At 38.9% G+C, this 16,270-nt stretch overlaps 1 protein-coding gene across 3 annotated transcripts in view; it reads right to left on the bottom strand.

The window, feature by feature from the left end:
• Nucleotides 1-2,704: 2,704 nt before the first annotated feature.
• Nucleotides 2,705-16,270, bottom strand: part of CDC42 (cell division cycle 42) — a 54,650-nt gene continuing 41,084 nt past the window's right edge. For all 3 annotated transcript variants that reach the window (XM_049878215.1, XM_049878216.1, XM_049878217.1), the window contains exons 4-6: nucleotides 8,419-8,528; nucleotides 8,106-8,303; nucleotides 2,705-3,043 (exon numbers count right to left, since the gene is read on the bottom strand). In XM_049878215.1, coding sequence (XP_049734172.1) covers nucleotides 2,954-3,043; nucleotides 8,106-8,303; nucleotides 8,419-8,528 — 398 coding nt within the window. In that variant the 3' untranslated portion in view covers nucleotides 2,705-2,953. The remainder of the gene's footprint in view (nucleotides 3,044-8,105; nucleotides 8,304-8,418; nucleotides 8,529-16,270) is intronic.

The following is a 16,270-nucleotide window of genomic DNA, read 5'->3' as shown; positions in this document are numbered from 1 at the left end:
GCCACGTTTTTCTCCCATGGAGCAGCTGGAGGTTTCAAACCGCTGACCTCTCAGTTACCATCCAAGAGCTTAACCACTGTGCTACTAGGGCTCCTCTTCATGCAGTATTAACAGGTTTAATACCGCTTCCAATGTAGCAAACACTGGTTCTTGGAGAGTGAAAAAATCTTAGATATTATAATCGTTTGTGCCCCTTCCCAGTCCCCAAGTTTAACCCTACTCCACAAAACGTTATTCCTTAAATTTAACTTCGTGGTGGGAGAAAGGAGTGGCGATCAGGGTGAGGGGAGAGAAAATGAAAAAAAGGTTGCAAAACATTGAACTATGCTAAAACTTCCCATCTGTTTTATCTGCTGATGTAGTCAATCTCATGCATCTACTTTAGGAAACTGCTTCTAAGAAATGCAAACTTTGAGTAGTACATAAAATAGGTTAAATTGGATTACTAGGCACTTCCTGCAATTTTTGAAATTTTTTATTACGAGAACAAGATTTTTTAAGAGCATTTAGGAACTCTGCACAAGGATTAGCTTGAGGAGAAATTATTTCAGGAGGGGAAAAGAGAAAACAGTAAACTTTCTCCTAGAAGAAAGTGACATAGAAAATGAGGATATAAGCATTCAATTGGTCACTCATGCGTGGAAAAACGACCAGTGTGTATTCAAATATATCTTAAGGTCCTATATGTCACTGTGTTAGTAACTAGGGATATACAGTCTCTGCTGCCCAGGGCCTCACAGCATGAGCCAGGTATCTCTCCCCAGTGTGGTCAACAAGGAATAATAAGACACACGGTTAAAACAGGCAATGCTTAGACTTGCCTCTTCCTAACGCCGTTCCAACCCACTTTGATTCTAGCAGACAGTATGAAACCAAGACAAACATGGCTCCACGTAGAGGAAAATGTGGCTGCACTGTATCATCCTGCCTGCAATCACAGTCCTGAGTTTCTCAGAGTCCCAGATCAGTGTGTTGCTCTTAAGGTAAGTGAATCATTCCTGCCACTTTAAGAAAATGTGTCTGGTGTTCAGATCCACAGCAGAAGCTGGAACCTGACGGATATAGTTTGAGGTAACAACCTAAGAGTAGTGGTTCTCAAAATTGGCTGCACTTTTGAAATACCTGAAAAGCTTTTTAAGATTTCCATTACACAGGCTGCACTCCAGTATGCAGCCAACTCTGAGAACCACTGATACAGAAAGCTTGGGGTAAAGTTTTTGCAGAAAACATGCCAACTTATCTATGGATTAGAGGTATGTTACTATTTCTTGCAACAACATGGGCAGTAAGCTTCCTGAACATTTCTTCATTAAGAACTATTATGAACTCATGTGGTATTAAGGAAAGGAGTTTCTGGGCTGCCTGCCAAACTTGGGGGAGAAAGCACAAACCTGAATGTACTGTCAGGAAAACAAACTGAATGCCAGAAAAGAAACAAAATAAATAAAAATATTAGAGCTTGAAAATTTTATGCCCAAATCTGTTAGAAATTGATGTTAAGAGTTAAGTTCCCACTCCTATATACCTGAAAGGAGGCGGAGGGAAAATAACAACCCTCAGGCTGGCTTGTAAAGGATTTTTTTGTTTGTTTAATACATCTGAAAAGAATGCATATACAAAGAATTGAGACATGAGAAAGCACTGTCCAACACTGATGAATCTACAAGAATTAGGATTTTGGGAAGATGAAAAAGATTACCTAAACATTTAAAAAAAAAATTGGAAACTGCAACCAAAATAAGCCAATAAAATCCATATTAACACTTATGAAGAGTCTTCATAAGACTCTTTCTGTGATTTTTATTAAACTAGAGAGCCTCAGCTGGCTGCTCTAGGGTTCCTCATACGTAAAACAGAAATAAGGGGATTCCCCTGACTGGTCCCCATGTTGTTAAATGTTCTCCCCACCCCCACCCCCACCCCTAGCTTCTTACTGAAGCAGGCCTCCATCCTCATCACTTGAAAGAGGATGTGAATCATTCCATAGACATCTGTCTGCTAGCACCACCCCTCATGTTTCCTCTATACACCAGGTCTTCGGCTGTGTTCTAGGAACACCACATCATACACTATTAAGCTGCATATCTAAGCTAAGCATATTAGACAATGACTGACAGGGAAAAAAAATTCTTTTTAATGATGAACTCAATTCATTTGGTGTATTTCAAAAGGTGCAATACTTTTCTTCATTTATCAGTAAAAGAAGTTAGAAATTAACTTCCAAAAAAATCAGCAAATGGCAAACAAATTTCCTTGAAAGTCACAGTCACAAATATAGTGCATCCTAGAAAAGAGGAGGGGCAAGACAGGTTCCACCCACTTTCATGAGCTTCATCAAATACTGGACCTACTCAAGGGTGGAGAGAAAGGCAACTTTCAAAAAGGAGTATGCTATTAAATGAGGCATTTACCATACTCCTTCCTAAGAGCACCAGGTGGGGAACATGCTTTCTAAACTACATCTAGGAAGTGGAATGTGGAATCAATCCGTCCTCCTCCCCTCAAGGGATATTCACTGGTTAACGAATTAAAAAACAAGACTAAATAAAACGAATTCCCCACATACCCCCCCCAAAAAAGGAAAACAAAAAAATACTAAGATGTCCCAGATTACTCTCCAGAGTGGAACCAGGGAGCAGCTTCAACAATTTGAATTAGTTTCTGTTAACAGAGTCATGAACAAGCATGCCTTGCTTTTAAACAAAAAAAAAAAAACAAAAACTAGTACTGATCACTTTTCTGACAATACACAATTACTCAAAATTAACTAGTACTGGGAGGGGAAGGGGGCCATACCTATGGGCCTTGTCTCACACGAGTGCATGTGGGTAGGTGCAGGGCATTTGTCATTATTGCAAAAACGAATTTCAATTTTTAATCTTTAGTTTGATTTAAACATTGCTTTTAGTATGATGCCGACACCAGCTGTGCAGAAAGGGCTCTGGAGAGATGTTCATAGCAGCACACACCTGCGGCTCTTCTTCGGTTCTGGAGGCTCCAGGGCAGCCAATATTGCTTCGTCAAATACATTCTTTAGGCCTTTCTGAAAAGGGGTAGAAAGAAAAAATGGGCAGTCTGATTTTCAGTGAAGTCGAAGATCAAATAAAAAACATTCAAATCCTCAAGAGACGGCAAAGAATGAAATATTAAAAACAACCCTGAATCTCAACACTGTAATCTCACTTCACCAAGTTTTGTCCAGGCAGGGCACTGGAAGGATCCAGCAATTCAGGAGCAGAGGAGCGGATATTCATGAGCGAGACAGTGGTCCTTTGAGAAAGCTTTCTGCAGACCAATGTATGTCACAAGAAGCAAACAAGCACATGTGTCATTTGCTCATTCAATATAAATTTTGTAATGTGCTGCTGAAACATTTTACATAAAAAGAAGTGAAGCAGCTCTGCATTCAAATGAACCAGCTGGATGTGGAACAGGACTGAGAGGACCAGCACGAGAGTAGCAACTTTATTATATGGAAGGCGCAGGCAAAGATGGAAAGAGCAATTATGGCGGCTGTGTCAAAGATATTCACTTTGAACTCCCTTTATCCCACCAATCAGACAGAGCCACGGAGATTTAAGGAAGCAAAAATGTGGGAACCTGGTACAAATGTAAAACTAGAGTCAGTCAGTGCAACAGGAAGAAGGCTTCATCAGGCATTTATACAAACAACTGTATTTTTTTTAATTTCAAAATTTTAAGGTAACCACAATTGTATGTTTCCCTCACAACAATAAAATCAGAAGCAGGAAAATATAAAGGTAGCAGCTTTACATCTCAACATTAACAAACCTTCAGTCAACTGTTAAAACGGATGCTATTCTTAAAAGATAATGTAACAAACGATCCCATAAAGCAGTAGCATATACATCAGTATCTTCCCACCCCAGACTGACACTCCGCCACAGCACAGACAGCCAAAGCAACAGCAACACAAAGTTTCACTGCACGAAGGAAAACCGAAAAAGAATCTTCCCTTCCCCATTACAGCTCTACTAGCAGGTCACCTTTTTTCCATGAAGATTTGTCATGCAATTACAATTAACAATCGATCATAAGAGTAAAATGATGTTTGTGTCATTTTCTCCATCTAGAACTAAGATCTAGAAGTATTTAAAACTCTTCTTATTTTCTCCAAGAGGACATTCTTAATGCCAGACCAAGTTCCCTTTTGCAACAGTAATCCAAACCAAAAAGCTCTGAGCATCAGGCAACTCAAGCAGCAGAAAGTAAAACAAGTCCAATTTGACTACTGATCACAAAAAATATTCTATAAGATATTGCATTCTTGACCAAAAACTAATACAGAGGTGCTCTAAGGTAGTGAGTAAAAAGACGCAGAGGCTTTCAAACAGGATAGTTTTATTCCTTTGTTTTTAAACGATCTTTCTACAGTAGTGGGACAGGAAGCAGCAGCAAAGAGGGGAAGGAGAAAACAGTTTAGAATATACAGCACTTCCTTTTGGGTTGAGTTTCCGGAGGCTCGAGGGCAGCTAGGATAGCCTCATCAAACACATTCTTCAGACCTCTCTACAAGACAGAGGGGAGGAGAGAGAATAGCAGCCAGGTTAGAGGATTAGAAAGACTAGCAGATACACATAGCAGTCCGGATCAAATGAGCTGAATTCACAGAAGCAATCTATGTCAAGAATAAATTCCAGAAAGCTTTTTTAGATCTTAAATCTATTACTAGGAGAAACTCCCTACCTCAAAAAAGGTTAACTGAGCAAGAAAACAATTTTTATGAAAATGCAGTACACTGACCTCTGAAATAATAACAGCACACTGAAATCTAACATTACAGCATTTTAATTACAATAATGCCGAGAAAAAAATATGTAAACATAAGATATATATTTGGTTAAATGAAGTAATTGGAAAATTAAGCTTTGCGGAATTCCTCAGTATCTCTACTAATAACAATAGCATATACATTTTGGAAATAAATTTATTATAATTTCAAGCTTATGTGAATTCAGCCCCTGAATAACTGAAGGACATAGACAGCAGACTAACAGGCATGCTACATGTTTCTAGGTTCAATGACATATCAGGATGGGATTATATCAGGATTCCAGAGTAAAGTGGTTTCTTAGAACAAAAAGTTTTAGACGTTTAGAAAGTGTTAATTATTCAACAGTATCAAATGGAAGGCATTTAAAGACCAGACTCTAGAAACAGCACACACTTCAGTTATTCAGTAATGTTATTTGAGCAAGTAACCACCACCCAAGTCATAGGAAAACAAAGAATGGGGTCCTAGAATGAGTTTTAGCAAGCAGTCCAATGCTTTAAGATGTCCGCATGGGTATCAGAGCATAAAGCATGGCGTGAAAACAAAGACTATTCTCAGGTCTACGGGGGTTAAGATGCAGAAATACACTTACACCACAGCCAGAAACTCCACCGTGACAGTGTGACTCAGCAGTAGTGGTACTTTGGGCCCAGGTCTATAGACTCACCTAAACTCACCTAAATCTGAAGCCACAGGTTTACCACCCAAAGAGTTTCACATGTTCTTTAGGTCAGTTTCATCCCAAGAAAAAATTTTCCAGAAGTCCCATAACACAGATCCAGTAACAAGTACCAGCCCCAGGCCACCCCAAGTCAAACACCAGCCCCAGGCCATCCCAAGTCAAACACCCACCCCCACCCCCCCCCCCTACACACACCGAACTATTCCCACCTCAGCATCCCAGGGGACTGGTACCCACACATTCCATTAGATACAAGATAAATGAGAAATATCAACAAGTACTTTTTTTAAAAAAACAGGTCAAAAAATCCTTCTATATCACTTACAAAGTAGAAAAGCTAAACAAGAGTTCTGAAGTTCCTCTGAAATTCTTTCTACACATCTAGGAACAAACTCTGATTGATGGTCAAATATAAAAAGGAGGGAGAGTACAAAGGGAAATACATTTTACTGTATATCCCTTAAAAAGAAGCAAATTGTTTCTTGCTTATTCTGGACAAAGATCAATAAATACCCTATAGAATAAAACTAATCTTTGCTTTACCTATTATCTGTTTTATAGAGTTTAGTTTTAGAGGAGTCAACAAACGGAATCGAATCCTCAAAGTTCTATCCCTCAAACACAACCATAGACCCCATTTCCTATCTCTTCTTCTGCCGTCTCCAAACTTCAAAATCTGATCTAAGAAAAACATACCTGCTAAAGGTGATCTTTTGAATATTCTTGGCAAAACGACTTACTATACATATATAAACCTGTTCACATCGTAAAAATCTTCTACGGAAGTATCCATTATCTAACATAAGCTTCAACAGTGACTTTTACTTGGGTCCACATGGCCTACCTGTCTCCATTTCCCTAAAGGCATCCCTTATTTAGAGAACTGGGGTATGCAATAGATACAGAAAGAGCTCATTCAATGGTGACACGCTGCTCCCCATCCACTCCCCCCAACACACATCACCATATTCTCCTGAGGATAGCATCAAAACACCAGAGAGAAGCACCAGAAATTTTTTTTTAAAGCTTAATCAGTGCTTTGTGTGCAAGAACGTAAATTCTTCTGAACTTTTAAAATATCTGCTTTATAATGGCATTAAGCTGCCAAGAAAAACTGGGCTTGGGAGAACGCGTTTAAATTACCTGGTATTAGGCTCTGAATTTATCCTATGAAATATCCAGGTAAACATAGAAAGTTTTATCTTGAAATAACCAAGTAAAAAATTAGAAGTTCTTAAATTATGCATTAGGCTCTATATACTAAATACCTAATGCATATATAATAAGTAATCATATATGTCATCTACCTTAGTGTATATATAATCAAGACTCCAACAGTGTAAAAAAACAAAAAAAAGTTTAAAAAGAACAATTACCTGAAAAAATAAGCATGATAAATATTAAAAAACCAAACCAAACCCACTGCTGTTTACTTGATTCCAAATCATAGCGACCCAAGAGGACAGAGCAGAGCTGCCCCATAGAGTTTCCAAAGAGTGCCTGGTAGATCTGAACTGCCGACCTTCTGGTTAGCAGCCATGGCTCTTAACCACTACACCACCAGGGTTTCCCTGATAAATACAGGTGGATTTAATATGTGTATTAGAAACCCCTACCCTTCATCCCTGCCCTATTTTAATTAAGCATGTTTGCTCACTAGTCAAGCTTCAAAGCACCAGTAAAATACAAAGGTTCTATGCTAATTGCTTCCAAAATTCTTTCCCTTGTCCCCAAGAACAGTACTCAAAGGAGGGAATCCGTAATACCATGAAGGTGAGGATTATACAAGTCAGTTACAGCTCTCACTCTAAATATTCTAACACTGTCCCCCTGTTTTCACAATTTGCTGCTTCCCATCAAACTAAGAAAGGTGTTCCAATTAAGTCACCCAGAATTGGACAGAAGGAAGGAGAGGGCCACAAAAGGAGAACACCTCCAAAAACAAATAGAAATAGAGACACTCTGCAAAGCGTGCTTGATAACTGGCAGAACAGTCAAGGCAGCTTTCTTACATGGAAATCTCAGTAATTATGAATAATTCCCTCTCCCAGCTGAATTACTCCAGAAACAGTAACATCAATCGTCAGAACTGGTAAGAAAATATTAGATATATCTAGAAGAAAATTTAAGTCTAAAAAAAAAAATCACAACCTCTTGTGTTAAATTTACACTGATCTGGACTTTTCCCATAATTTCTTTTTTTTTTAACACAATCCCTAAGCACTGCAAATCATTCAGTACAACACAGGAGCTTATGAACATAAGAGCTTTACTTAAAAAACCCAGTGCCGTCAAGTCGATTCCAACTCATGGTGACCCTATAGGACAGGGTAGAACTGCCCCGTAGAGTTTCCAAGGAGTGCCTGGTGGATTCGAACTGCCGACCCTTTGATCAGCAGCCATAGCACCTAAACACTACGCCACCAGGGTTTCCAGAGCTTTACTTAGAGACTAATAATTTCTTTACAGAGACCTCAAGCAAAATAATATACATTATGAAGCTGGTCAGATTCTTCCTGGGCAGCTTTTCTGAGCACTGCTGACAACTGCTAGACATAACCCTTACATCCTAATGCTCTAAGAATCTACTCAATGGTAACAAATAGATGATGGTTAAACAGCTCTCACCTGTGTGAGTGCAGAACACTCCACATATTTGACAGCCTTCAGGTCACGGGCCAGCTTTTCAGCAGTCTCCGGGGTGATAGGCTTCTGTTTGTTCTTGGCAAGTTTCTCAATAGTAGAGGGGTCATCTCTGAGATCAATTTGGGTCCCAACAAGCAAGAAAGGCGTCTTTGGACAGTGGTGAGTTATCTCAGGTACCCACTAAAGAAAAGGTATTTAAAAATTTTACTCTCTAATCCTCAAAAGCAATTTACAGCAGGTCAACAGAAGTTCTGGGACAACCTTTCTCAGGGAAAAGAATGCTTGACCAACTCACCTTTTCTTTCACATTTTCAAATGAGGATGGAGAGACCACTGAAAAACAGACTAGAAATACATCTGTTTGTGGATAACTCAGCGGTCGTAATCTGTCATAATCCTCTTGCCCTAGGGGGAAAAAACAGAAAGAAGTCAGGGACTGAATCTGTGTGTCCTCATAGCATTAACGTGCTAAGTCAACTAAGCATGGAGCTTAACAGCACACTGATCACTATCAGAACAGAAACAACAGACTTATCTGATAAAAGGTATGGCTTCATAATATAAAATCTGGGCAATATTCTCACTCAGCTAAATCAATTTAACATGTCAAGCACTTAGAACAGTGATGAATTTTTTTTAATCATTTGCCTTTACAGTGAAACCTGTTAAGAGCCAGAGCTCACCAGGACTTTGTTTTTCCAGATCCCTCAAGTTTTCCACCTCTGACAGGGGGCAGTCTCACCACTGTCCTATCACTCTCTATTAGTGGAAAATATTTGTGTTTTCCTTCTCTGACAGGTTTCTGCCTTACACAGGTTCCAGCTTTCACGGATTTTATTGTATTACCAATTTGTAGTTTTCAATCTTTGTATCCACTTGTAGCCCGAAAATAATGTAAAACAATAAACTGTTGCTAAAGAAAAGGTTAAAAACCAATCCTGGTCAGATCTAGTTAAACAAACAGTGAAAACATCCAAGGAAACAAAATCTCAGGGAAACTCAGCTGACAAAATCCATTACAACACGACTATCAAAGCAGGCTCAATTTTTCAGTTGTATGCATATAAAATAGATACCTGAAACTAAGAATGCCTAGAAAAACTAATATGGCAAGATCCAATGGAGGCTAAATCTATGCGGGGAAAATTTTGATGACAGAGTATTTGTTTGGTCTTAAAAGTGTCTCCCTACAGATTGTTTGTAAGCTGTAAGGGGACAAATGTAACAACACTGTAAAGAAACTGGGCAACACTTTGGCTGAGTGATCAAAATCACCATCGCCAATGAGTGGCAAGATTTACATCCTGAGAAAGACACATCACTAACGTAGTATTCCAACAACAACAAAAAATGTCACCTGACTGAGCGAAATGAGTCAGAGGCAAAAGGACAGATATTGTATAAGACCTCTATTATAAGATCTTGAGAAACAGAAAAAACGGAGAAGAACACATACTTTTGTGGTTACCAAGCGGGGAGGGAGGGAGGGAGGGAGAGGGTTTTTTATTGATCAATCAGTAGATAAGAACTGCTTTGGGTGAAGGGAAAGACAACACTCAGTACAAGGAAGGTCAGTCTAATTGGACTGGACTAAAAGCAAAGAGGTTTCCGGGATAAAATGAAAGCTTCAAAGGTCAGCGGAGCAGGGGCTGGGGTCAGAGGAACATGGTTTGAGGGGACTTCTAAGTCAATGGGCAAAACAATTCTATTATGAAAACATTCTGCATCCCACTTCGAAATGTGGCGTCTGGGGTCCTAAATGCCAACAAGCGGCCATCTAAGATACATCAATTGGTCTCAACCCACCTGGAGCAAAGGCAAAGGAAGAACACCAAGGCCACACGACAACTAAGAACCCAAGAGACAGAAAGGGCCACATGAACCAGAGACCTACATTATCCTGAGACCAGAAGAACTAGTTGGTGCCCGGCCACAATAGATGTCTGCCCTGTCAGGGAGCACAACAGACAACTCCTGAGGGAGCAGGAGACCAATGGGATACAGACCCCAAATTCTCATAAAAAGACCATACTTAATGGTATGACTGCGACTAGAGGAATCCCGGAGACAATGCTCCCCAGACCCTCTGATGGCACAGGACAGGAACCATCCCCGAAGACAACTCATCAGGCATGAAAAGGACTGGTCAGAGGGGGGGAGAGAGATGCTGATGAAGAGTGCGCTAATTAAATCAGGTGGACACTGCAGAGTGTGTTGGCCACTCTTAACTGGAGGGGGGATGGGAAGATAGAGAAAGAGGGAAGACGGCAAAATTGGCACGAAACAAGAGACTGAAAGGGCTGACTCAATAGGGGGAGAGCAAGTGGGAGAAGGGAGTAAGATGTATGTAAACTTACATGTGACAGACTGATTAGAATGGTAAATGTTCACTTGAAGCTTAATAAAAATTAATTAAAAAAAAAAAAGGCACCTGAATCTGATCATAAGGAAACCCCGACCAAATCCAATATGAGGAAAATTGTATAGAGGGGGTGGGCCCTGTATTCTACAAAATAATGTCATGAAAGGCTGAAGAACTGATCCAGATTAAAGGAGACCAAAGAGATTTGACAACTAAATGCAATACATGAAACTGTACCGAGGAGGCAAAAATAAGACAATTGGGTCAGCTGACAAAACTAGAATATGGATACTAAAGTAGATAGAAGTATTATGTCAATCTCAGGGGACATCTCACTCAACTGGCATACCATAGTTTATAAAGAAAATGTTCTACATCCTACTTCAGTGAGTAGCGTCTGGGGTTTTAAAAGCTTGTAAGTGACCATCTAAGATACTCCAATGGTCTCACCCTGTCAGGGGCAGGAAAAAATGAAGAAAACCAAAGACACAAGGGAAAGATTAGTCTAAATGACTAATGGACCACCACTACCACAGCCTCCACCAGACTGAATCCAGCACAACTAGATGGTACCCGACAACCACCACCGACTGCTCTGACAGGGATCACAACAGAGTCCCAGACGGAGCTGGAGAAAAATGCAGAACAAAATTCAAACTCAGAAAAAGACCAGGCTTACTGGTCTGACAGAGACTAGACAAACCCCAAGAATATGGCCCCATGATACCCTTTTAACTCAGCATTGAAGTCACTCCTAAGGTTCACCCTTCAGCCAAAGACTAGACAGGTCCATAAAACAAACAATAATACACGTAGCTCAACCATGTATATAAGACTAAATGGGCACACCAGCTCAAGAGCAAGAAGGCAGGAGGGGACAGGACAGCTGGACAAATGGAAATGGGGAACCCACGGTTGACAAGTGGAGAGTATTGACACGTTGCAGTTTGGCAACCAATGTCACAAAATAACGTGTATTAACTGTTTAATGAGAAACTAATTTGCTCTGTAAACCTTTCATCTAAACCAAAAACCAAACACAGTGCCATCAAGTCGATTCCAACTCATAGCGACCCTATAGGAGAGAGCAGAACTGCCCCACAGAGTTTCCAAGGAGCGCCTGGCGGATTCGAACTGCCAACCCTTTGGTTAGCAGCCATAGCACTTAACCACTACACCACCAGGGTTTCCCTTTCATCTAAAGCACAATTTAAAAATATACATATATATATATAAAGTCAATGTTAAATTTCCTGACACTAGTAGTGGTTATGTAAGAAAATGGCCCTGTCCTTAGGAAATATATACTTATTCAAGGCTAGAGGGTCATGGTATATGCAACTTACTCTCAAATACTGCAGGAAAGAAAATAATGTACATGTACATAGAAAGAGAATAATAAAGCAAATGGGGCAAAATCTTAACTGGCAAATCTTGTTAAAGGATATATGGGGATTCCTTGTAATAGTCTCGTAACTGTTCTGTAAGCTTGAAATTATTTCCAGATAAAAGGTTTTTAAAAATACTCAGATAAATTTCCAAAATTTTGGGGATGAAGGAGACAGAGGGAAAGGATTTATCATCCCAATTTCTAAACTGAGCTACAGAAATCCTATGTATTAAAAGAACAGCTAAATATTTTGTGATTATTTCTTTTGGCCAATGTTGAGGGAAACTGTTACAATGTATAGGGAGCTATCAAAACACAGTTAACATAAGGTGTTACTATTATTACCTCGTAAATAAGTAATATACCATAATTAAACAACAAAGGTATCCTCAGGACAATATAAAAATTAAATAAAGGCTAAAAGAGATGGCAAAATGAAGACGGCAACAAAAAATTAAATCACCATCAGCACCTCCAACACTGACTGAACACTTAGTGTTACAATGCACTAGAGTTGGCGTCAAAAGGAATTCAAAGGTGTTTGTTTAAATGTACAACTTTCACTCCTCAGGGATTAAAAATTAAAGAATGGGTTTAAAGAAAAAAATCAGCCACGCTCATGAACAATTCTTTCAATCCAAACTGTTTGGGCTCTAACACCAACTGGAGATTTGAAGCATCACATACCAAAGGTGGCACCAAATCTCAGTCACTGTGTTGTTTCTTTTTTTATAATACACAGTAAAAAAAAAAAAAAAAAAAATCTTTTTTTTTTTTTTTTAAGTATATGAATCCTAAGTATGCAGCTCCTGAGTTTGCACACATGTATGCTTTTAAAGGAGCCCTGGTGGTACACTGGTTAAAAGCCTGGCTGCTAACCAAAAGGTTGGCAGTGAGAATCCACCAGCCGCTCCTTGGAAACCCTGTGGGGCAGTACTATCTACTCTGTCCTACGGGGTCACTATGAGTTGGAATCAACTCGATTGCAATAGTTTATATTTAAAACTCATTACTTCACAACACCACTAAGAGGAAATACTCTAAGCATTTTGCATTTCAAGGAAATTACGCTCCAGTAGAGCAACTTGCCAGCAACCAAGCTAACTGCTCCATCTAGCTTCAAAGTAGAAGCTTTCTCTTTTCTATCACCATGGTAACACCTGAAATTACCGAGTGATACTCTGTCCTATGGGGTTGCTATGAGTTGGAATCGACTCAACAGTAGCAGGCTTGGGCTTGGGCTATGACTGATTACAATGATTAATAATCAAAAAGAAGCTATCTTCTGAAAAGTCAACCTAAGACAACAATTAAGGATACATTTTTTATATCTAGGGATGGGGAAAAACAACCCTAAATAAAACTGAATCCGAACATAAACAAATCAATAAGGGTCAGGAAAAACAACCCTAAAACTGAATGCAAAGAGAAACAAATGAACTCAACTGTATTCCAAATGAATAACATAACCACATTACATGGGGGTAAAAAAAGAACAAATTCAATTAACTTTTGAACACAGAACTATATATTATTATCAGGCTAAAGATAAAAGAAGAGCTGCAAACAAATCTTGAGCTTTTATTAGTAGGTTTGTTTTTCATAGTGGCACCCGTTGCTGTCGAGTCGATTCTGACTCATATCAACCCTACAGGACAGAGTAGAACTGCTCCATAGGGGTTTCCAAGGAGCGCCTGGTGGATTAGAACTGCCGACCTTTTGGTTAGCAGCTGTAGCTCTTAACCACCACGCTACCAGTGTTTCATAGTGGTATGGAATAGCAATTGTGAAACTATTTTATTTGTGCTGTAGGACTGAGCAAATATATTGTTTTGGGAACCAACCTTCTAACCGTAGAAAAGAGATAAAAATATGGAATGGCAGGGAGGGAAGAATCCTGAAACGTGGGTCTGAATTGGTGGTATCAATAAAAACTTATTATCCAGGAGCAGTTGGATTAAATTGGTGATATCAATAAAAACTATTTATCCAGGTTAAATTTACTAATGTTATTCTCTTCCTTAGTGAATGAGTAATATTCAGAACAAGTCACAGTGGTGCAATTAATCTGATTTAGCTGTCTTATCCCTCTCCAGACCCCAGGAGCAATGAATGAACACAGCTATCATCCAGATCTCATTTTACAACCATCATAGGAAAAACTGATTCAAGGCAAGAATCATCAATGGATATTAAACCTAGAGAAGGGGCTGTTTAATAAAGAACAGAATATTTACATGGTCTTGTAAGTATCTACCCAGAACACTTAATTGTGCTCATGAGAAACCTGTACATAGATCAAGAAGCAATTGTTCAAATAGAACAAGAAGATACTGCATGGTTTAAAGTCAGGAAAGTGTGCGTCAGGATTATATCCTTTCACCATACTTATTTACCAGTATGCTTAGCAAAGAATCCAAGAAGCTGGATTATATGAAGAAGAAAAAGCATCAGGATTGGAAGAAGACTCATTAACAACCTGTGTCATCTGCATGATAACCTTGCTTGCTGAAAGTGAAGTGGACTTGAAACACTTGATAATGAAGATCAAAGACCACAGTCTTCAGTGTGGATTACACCTCAACATAAAGAAAACAAAAACCCTCATAACTGGACCAATAAGCAACATGTTTCATTCTCTTGTACACAGTGCTGCTATGAGTTGGAACAACAAAGTATCTCCCCACAAATTCAGTACTAATTTTCAAAGGAAAAAGTATAATCATACAGTAGAAACACTGGACAACAGCTTAACTAAATGTTCAAAATTACCATTAACAAAAGGTGATTTCCTGAGATGGATACAGCATCACCAATGTGGTATTCCCACCAAAAACATATAAACTGAATCTATTCATGAGGAAATGGACTTCAACACAAAGAAATGGACTCAACATCAAGATACAAAAATCCTCACAACTGAACCAATAAGCAACACTTAACGATAAACAGAGAAAAGACTGACGCTGTCCAAGATTTCATTTTATTTGGATCCACAATCAACACCCAGGAGAGCAGCAGTCAAGAAACCAAAGGACATATTGCACTGGGAAAATACATTGCAAAAGTCCTCTTTAAAGTGTTAAAAAGCAAAGATGTCACTTTGAGGATTAAGGCGTGCCTGACCCAAGCCACGGTGTTTTCAATCGCCTCATATGCACGCAAAAACTGGGCAATGAATAAGTAAGAAGAAAGAAGAACTGATGCCTTTGAATCAAATGATGGTATTGGTGAAGGATACCGAATATACCATGGAGTGCCAGAAGAACAAACAAATCTGTCTTGGAAGAAGTATAGCCAGAATGGCCCTTGGAAGGGAGGATGGCAAGGCTTCATCTTAGGTACTCTGGACATGTTAGCAGGAGGGACCTGTCTTTGGAGGACATCATGCTTAGCAAAGTAGAGGGTCAGCGAAAAAGAGGAAGACTCTCAATAAGATGGGCTGACACAGTGGCTGCAACAACAGGCTCAAACAGTAACGACTGTGTGGACGGAAAGACAGTTCTGTTGTACACAGGATCGTTATGAGTCGGAATCAACTCGACACCTAACAACAACAGAGAAACTGTTTTCTTCAAAATACCAATGTCATCAAAAGTTGAGGAGTAGTTCCATGTTAAAGGAGACTAATGGCACATTAAAACTAAATGCAATGTGTGATCCTGGGTTAGAATCTATACCAGAGGAAAAAAAAAAATGTTATAAGGGACACTACTGGGGACAATTGACAAAATTAGAAAACGGGCTATAGATTAAAGTTTAAATTTTTATATAAAATGTCAAATTTTCTGAATTTGATAACTATACTATATCAGGTAAGAGAACATCTTTATTCTTAAGAAATATGCACTAAAGCATTAAGGAGCAAAAGGGTATGATGCATTTAATCTACTAGTTCAGAATATACAGAATGTGGAAAAATGTTAAAAATGGGTGAATCTGGGTAAACAGTTTTTTGTACTAGCAACTTTTCTGCAAGCTTGAAATTAAGTCAAGATAAAAAGTGATTTAAAAATGTGTGTCAAAATATTAAAATGTTTGCACTGAAATAGGTCATAATATAAAAGGAAACTGCAAGTTCCCAATATTCCACAAAGAAGTTAAATAAATTGTGATGTGATGTGCCACAAAATGGACTACTATGTAACTAATAATGATGGCATATAAGTACAGGTAATCCCCAACTTATGACATAGTCGAGTTATGACCAAATGCACTTACAACTGTCTGTCTTTTGCTTGTTTTTTTTCTTTTGTACATCTTATCATTAGTAAAGGAGACCTGGTCGCGCAGTGGTTAAAGCCCTAATATAACATTACTCATGTAACTTTTAGTTCTAAAGGCCTAAGAAACATTTACAAAACTGCTGTTGTTCTGTGCCATCTAGCAACCCTA

This window comes from Elephas maximus, chromosome 3 (genome assembly GCF_024166365.1).
Source record: "Elephas maximus indicus isolate mEleMax1 chromosome 3, mEleMax1 primary haplotype, whole genome shotgun sequence".
Lineage (NCBI taxonomy): Eukaryota > Metazoa > Chordata > Mammalia > Proboscidea > Elephantidae > Elephas > Elephas maximus.
This window is presented reverse-complemented; position numbering and strand designations above follow the sequence as displayed.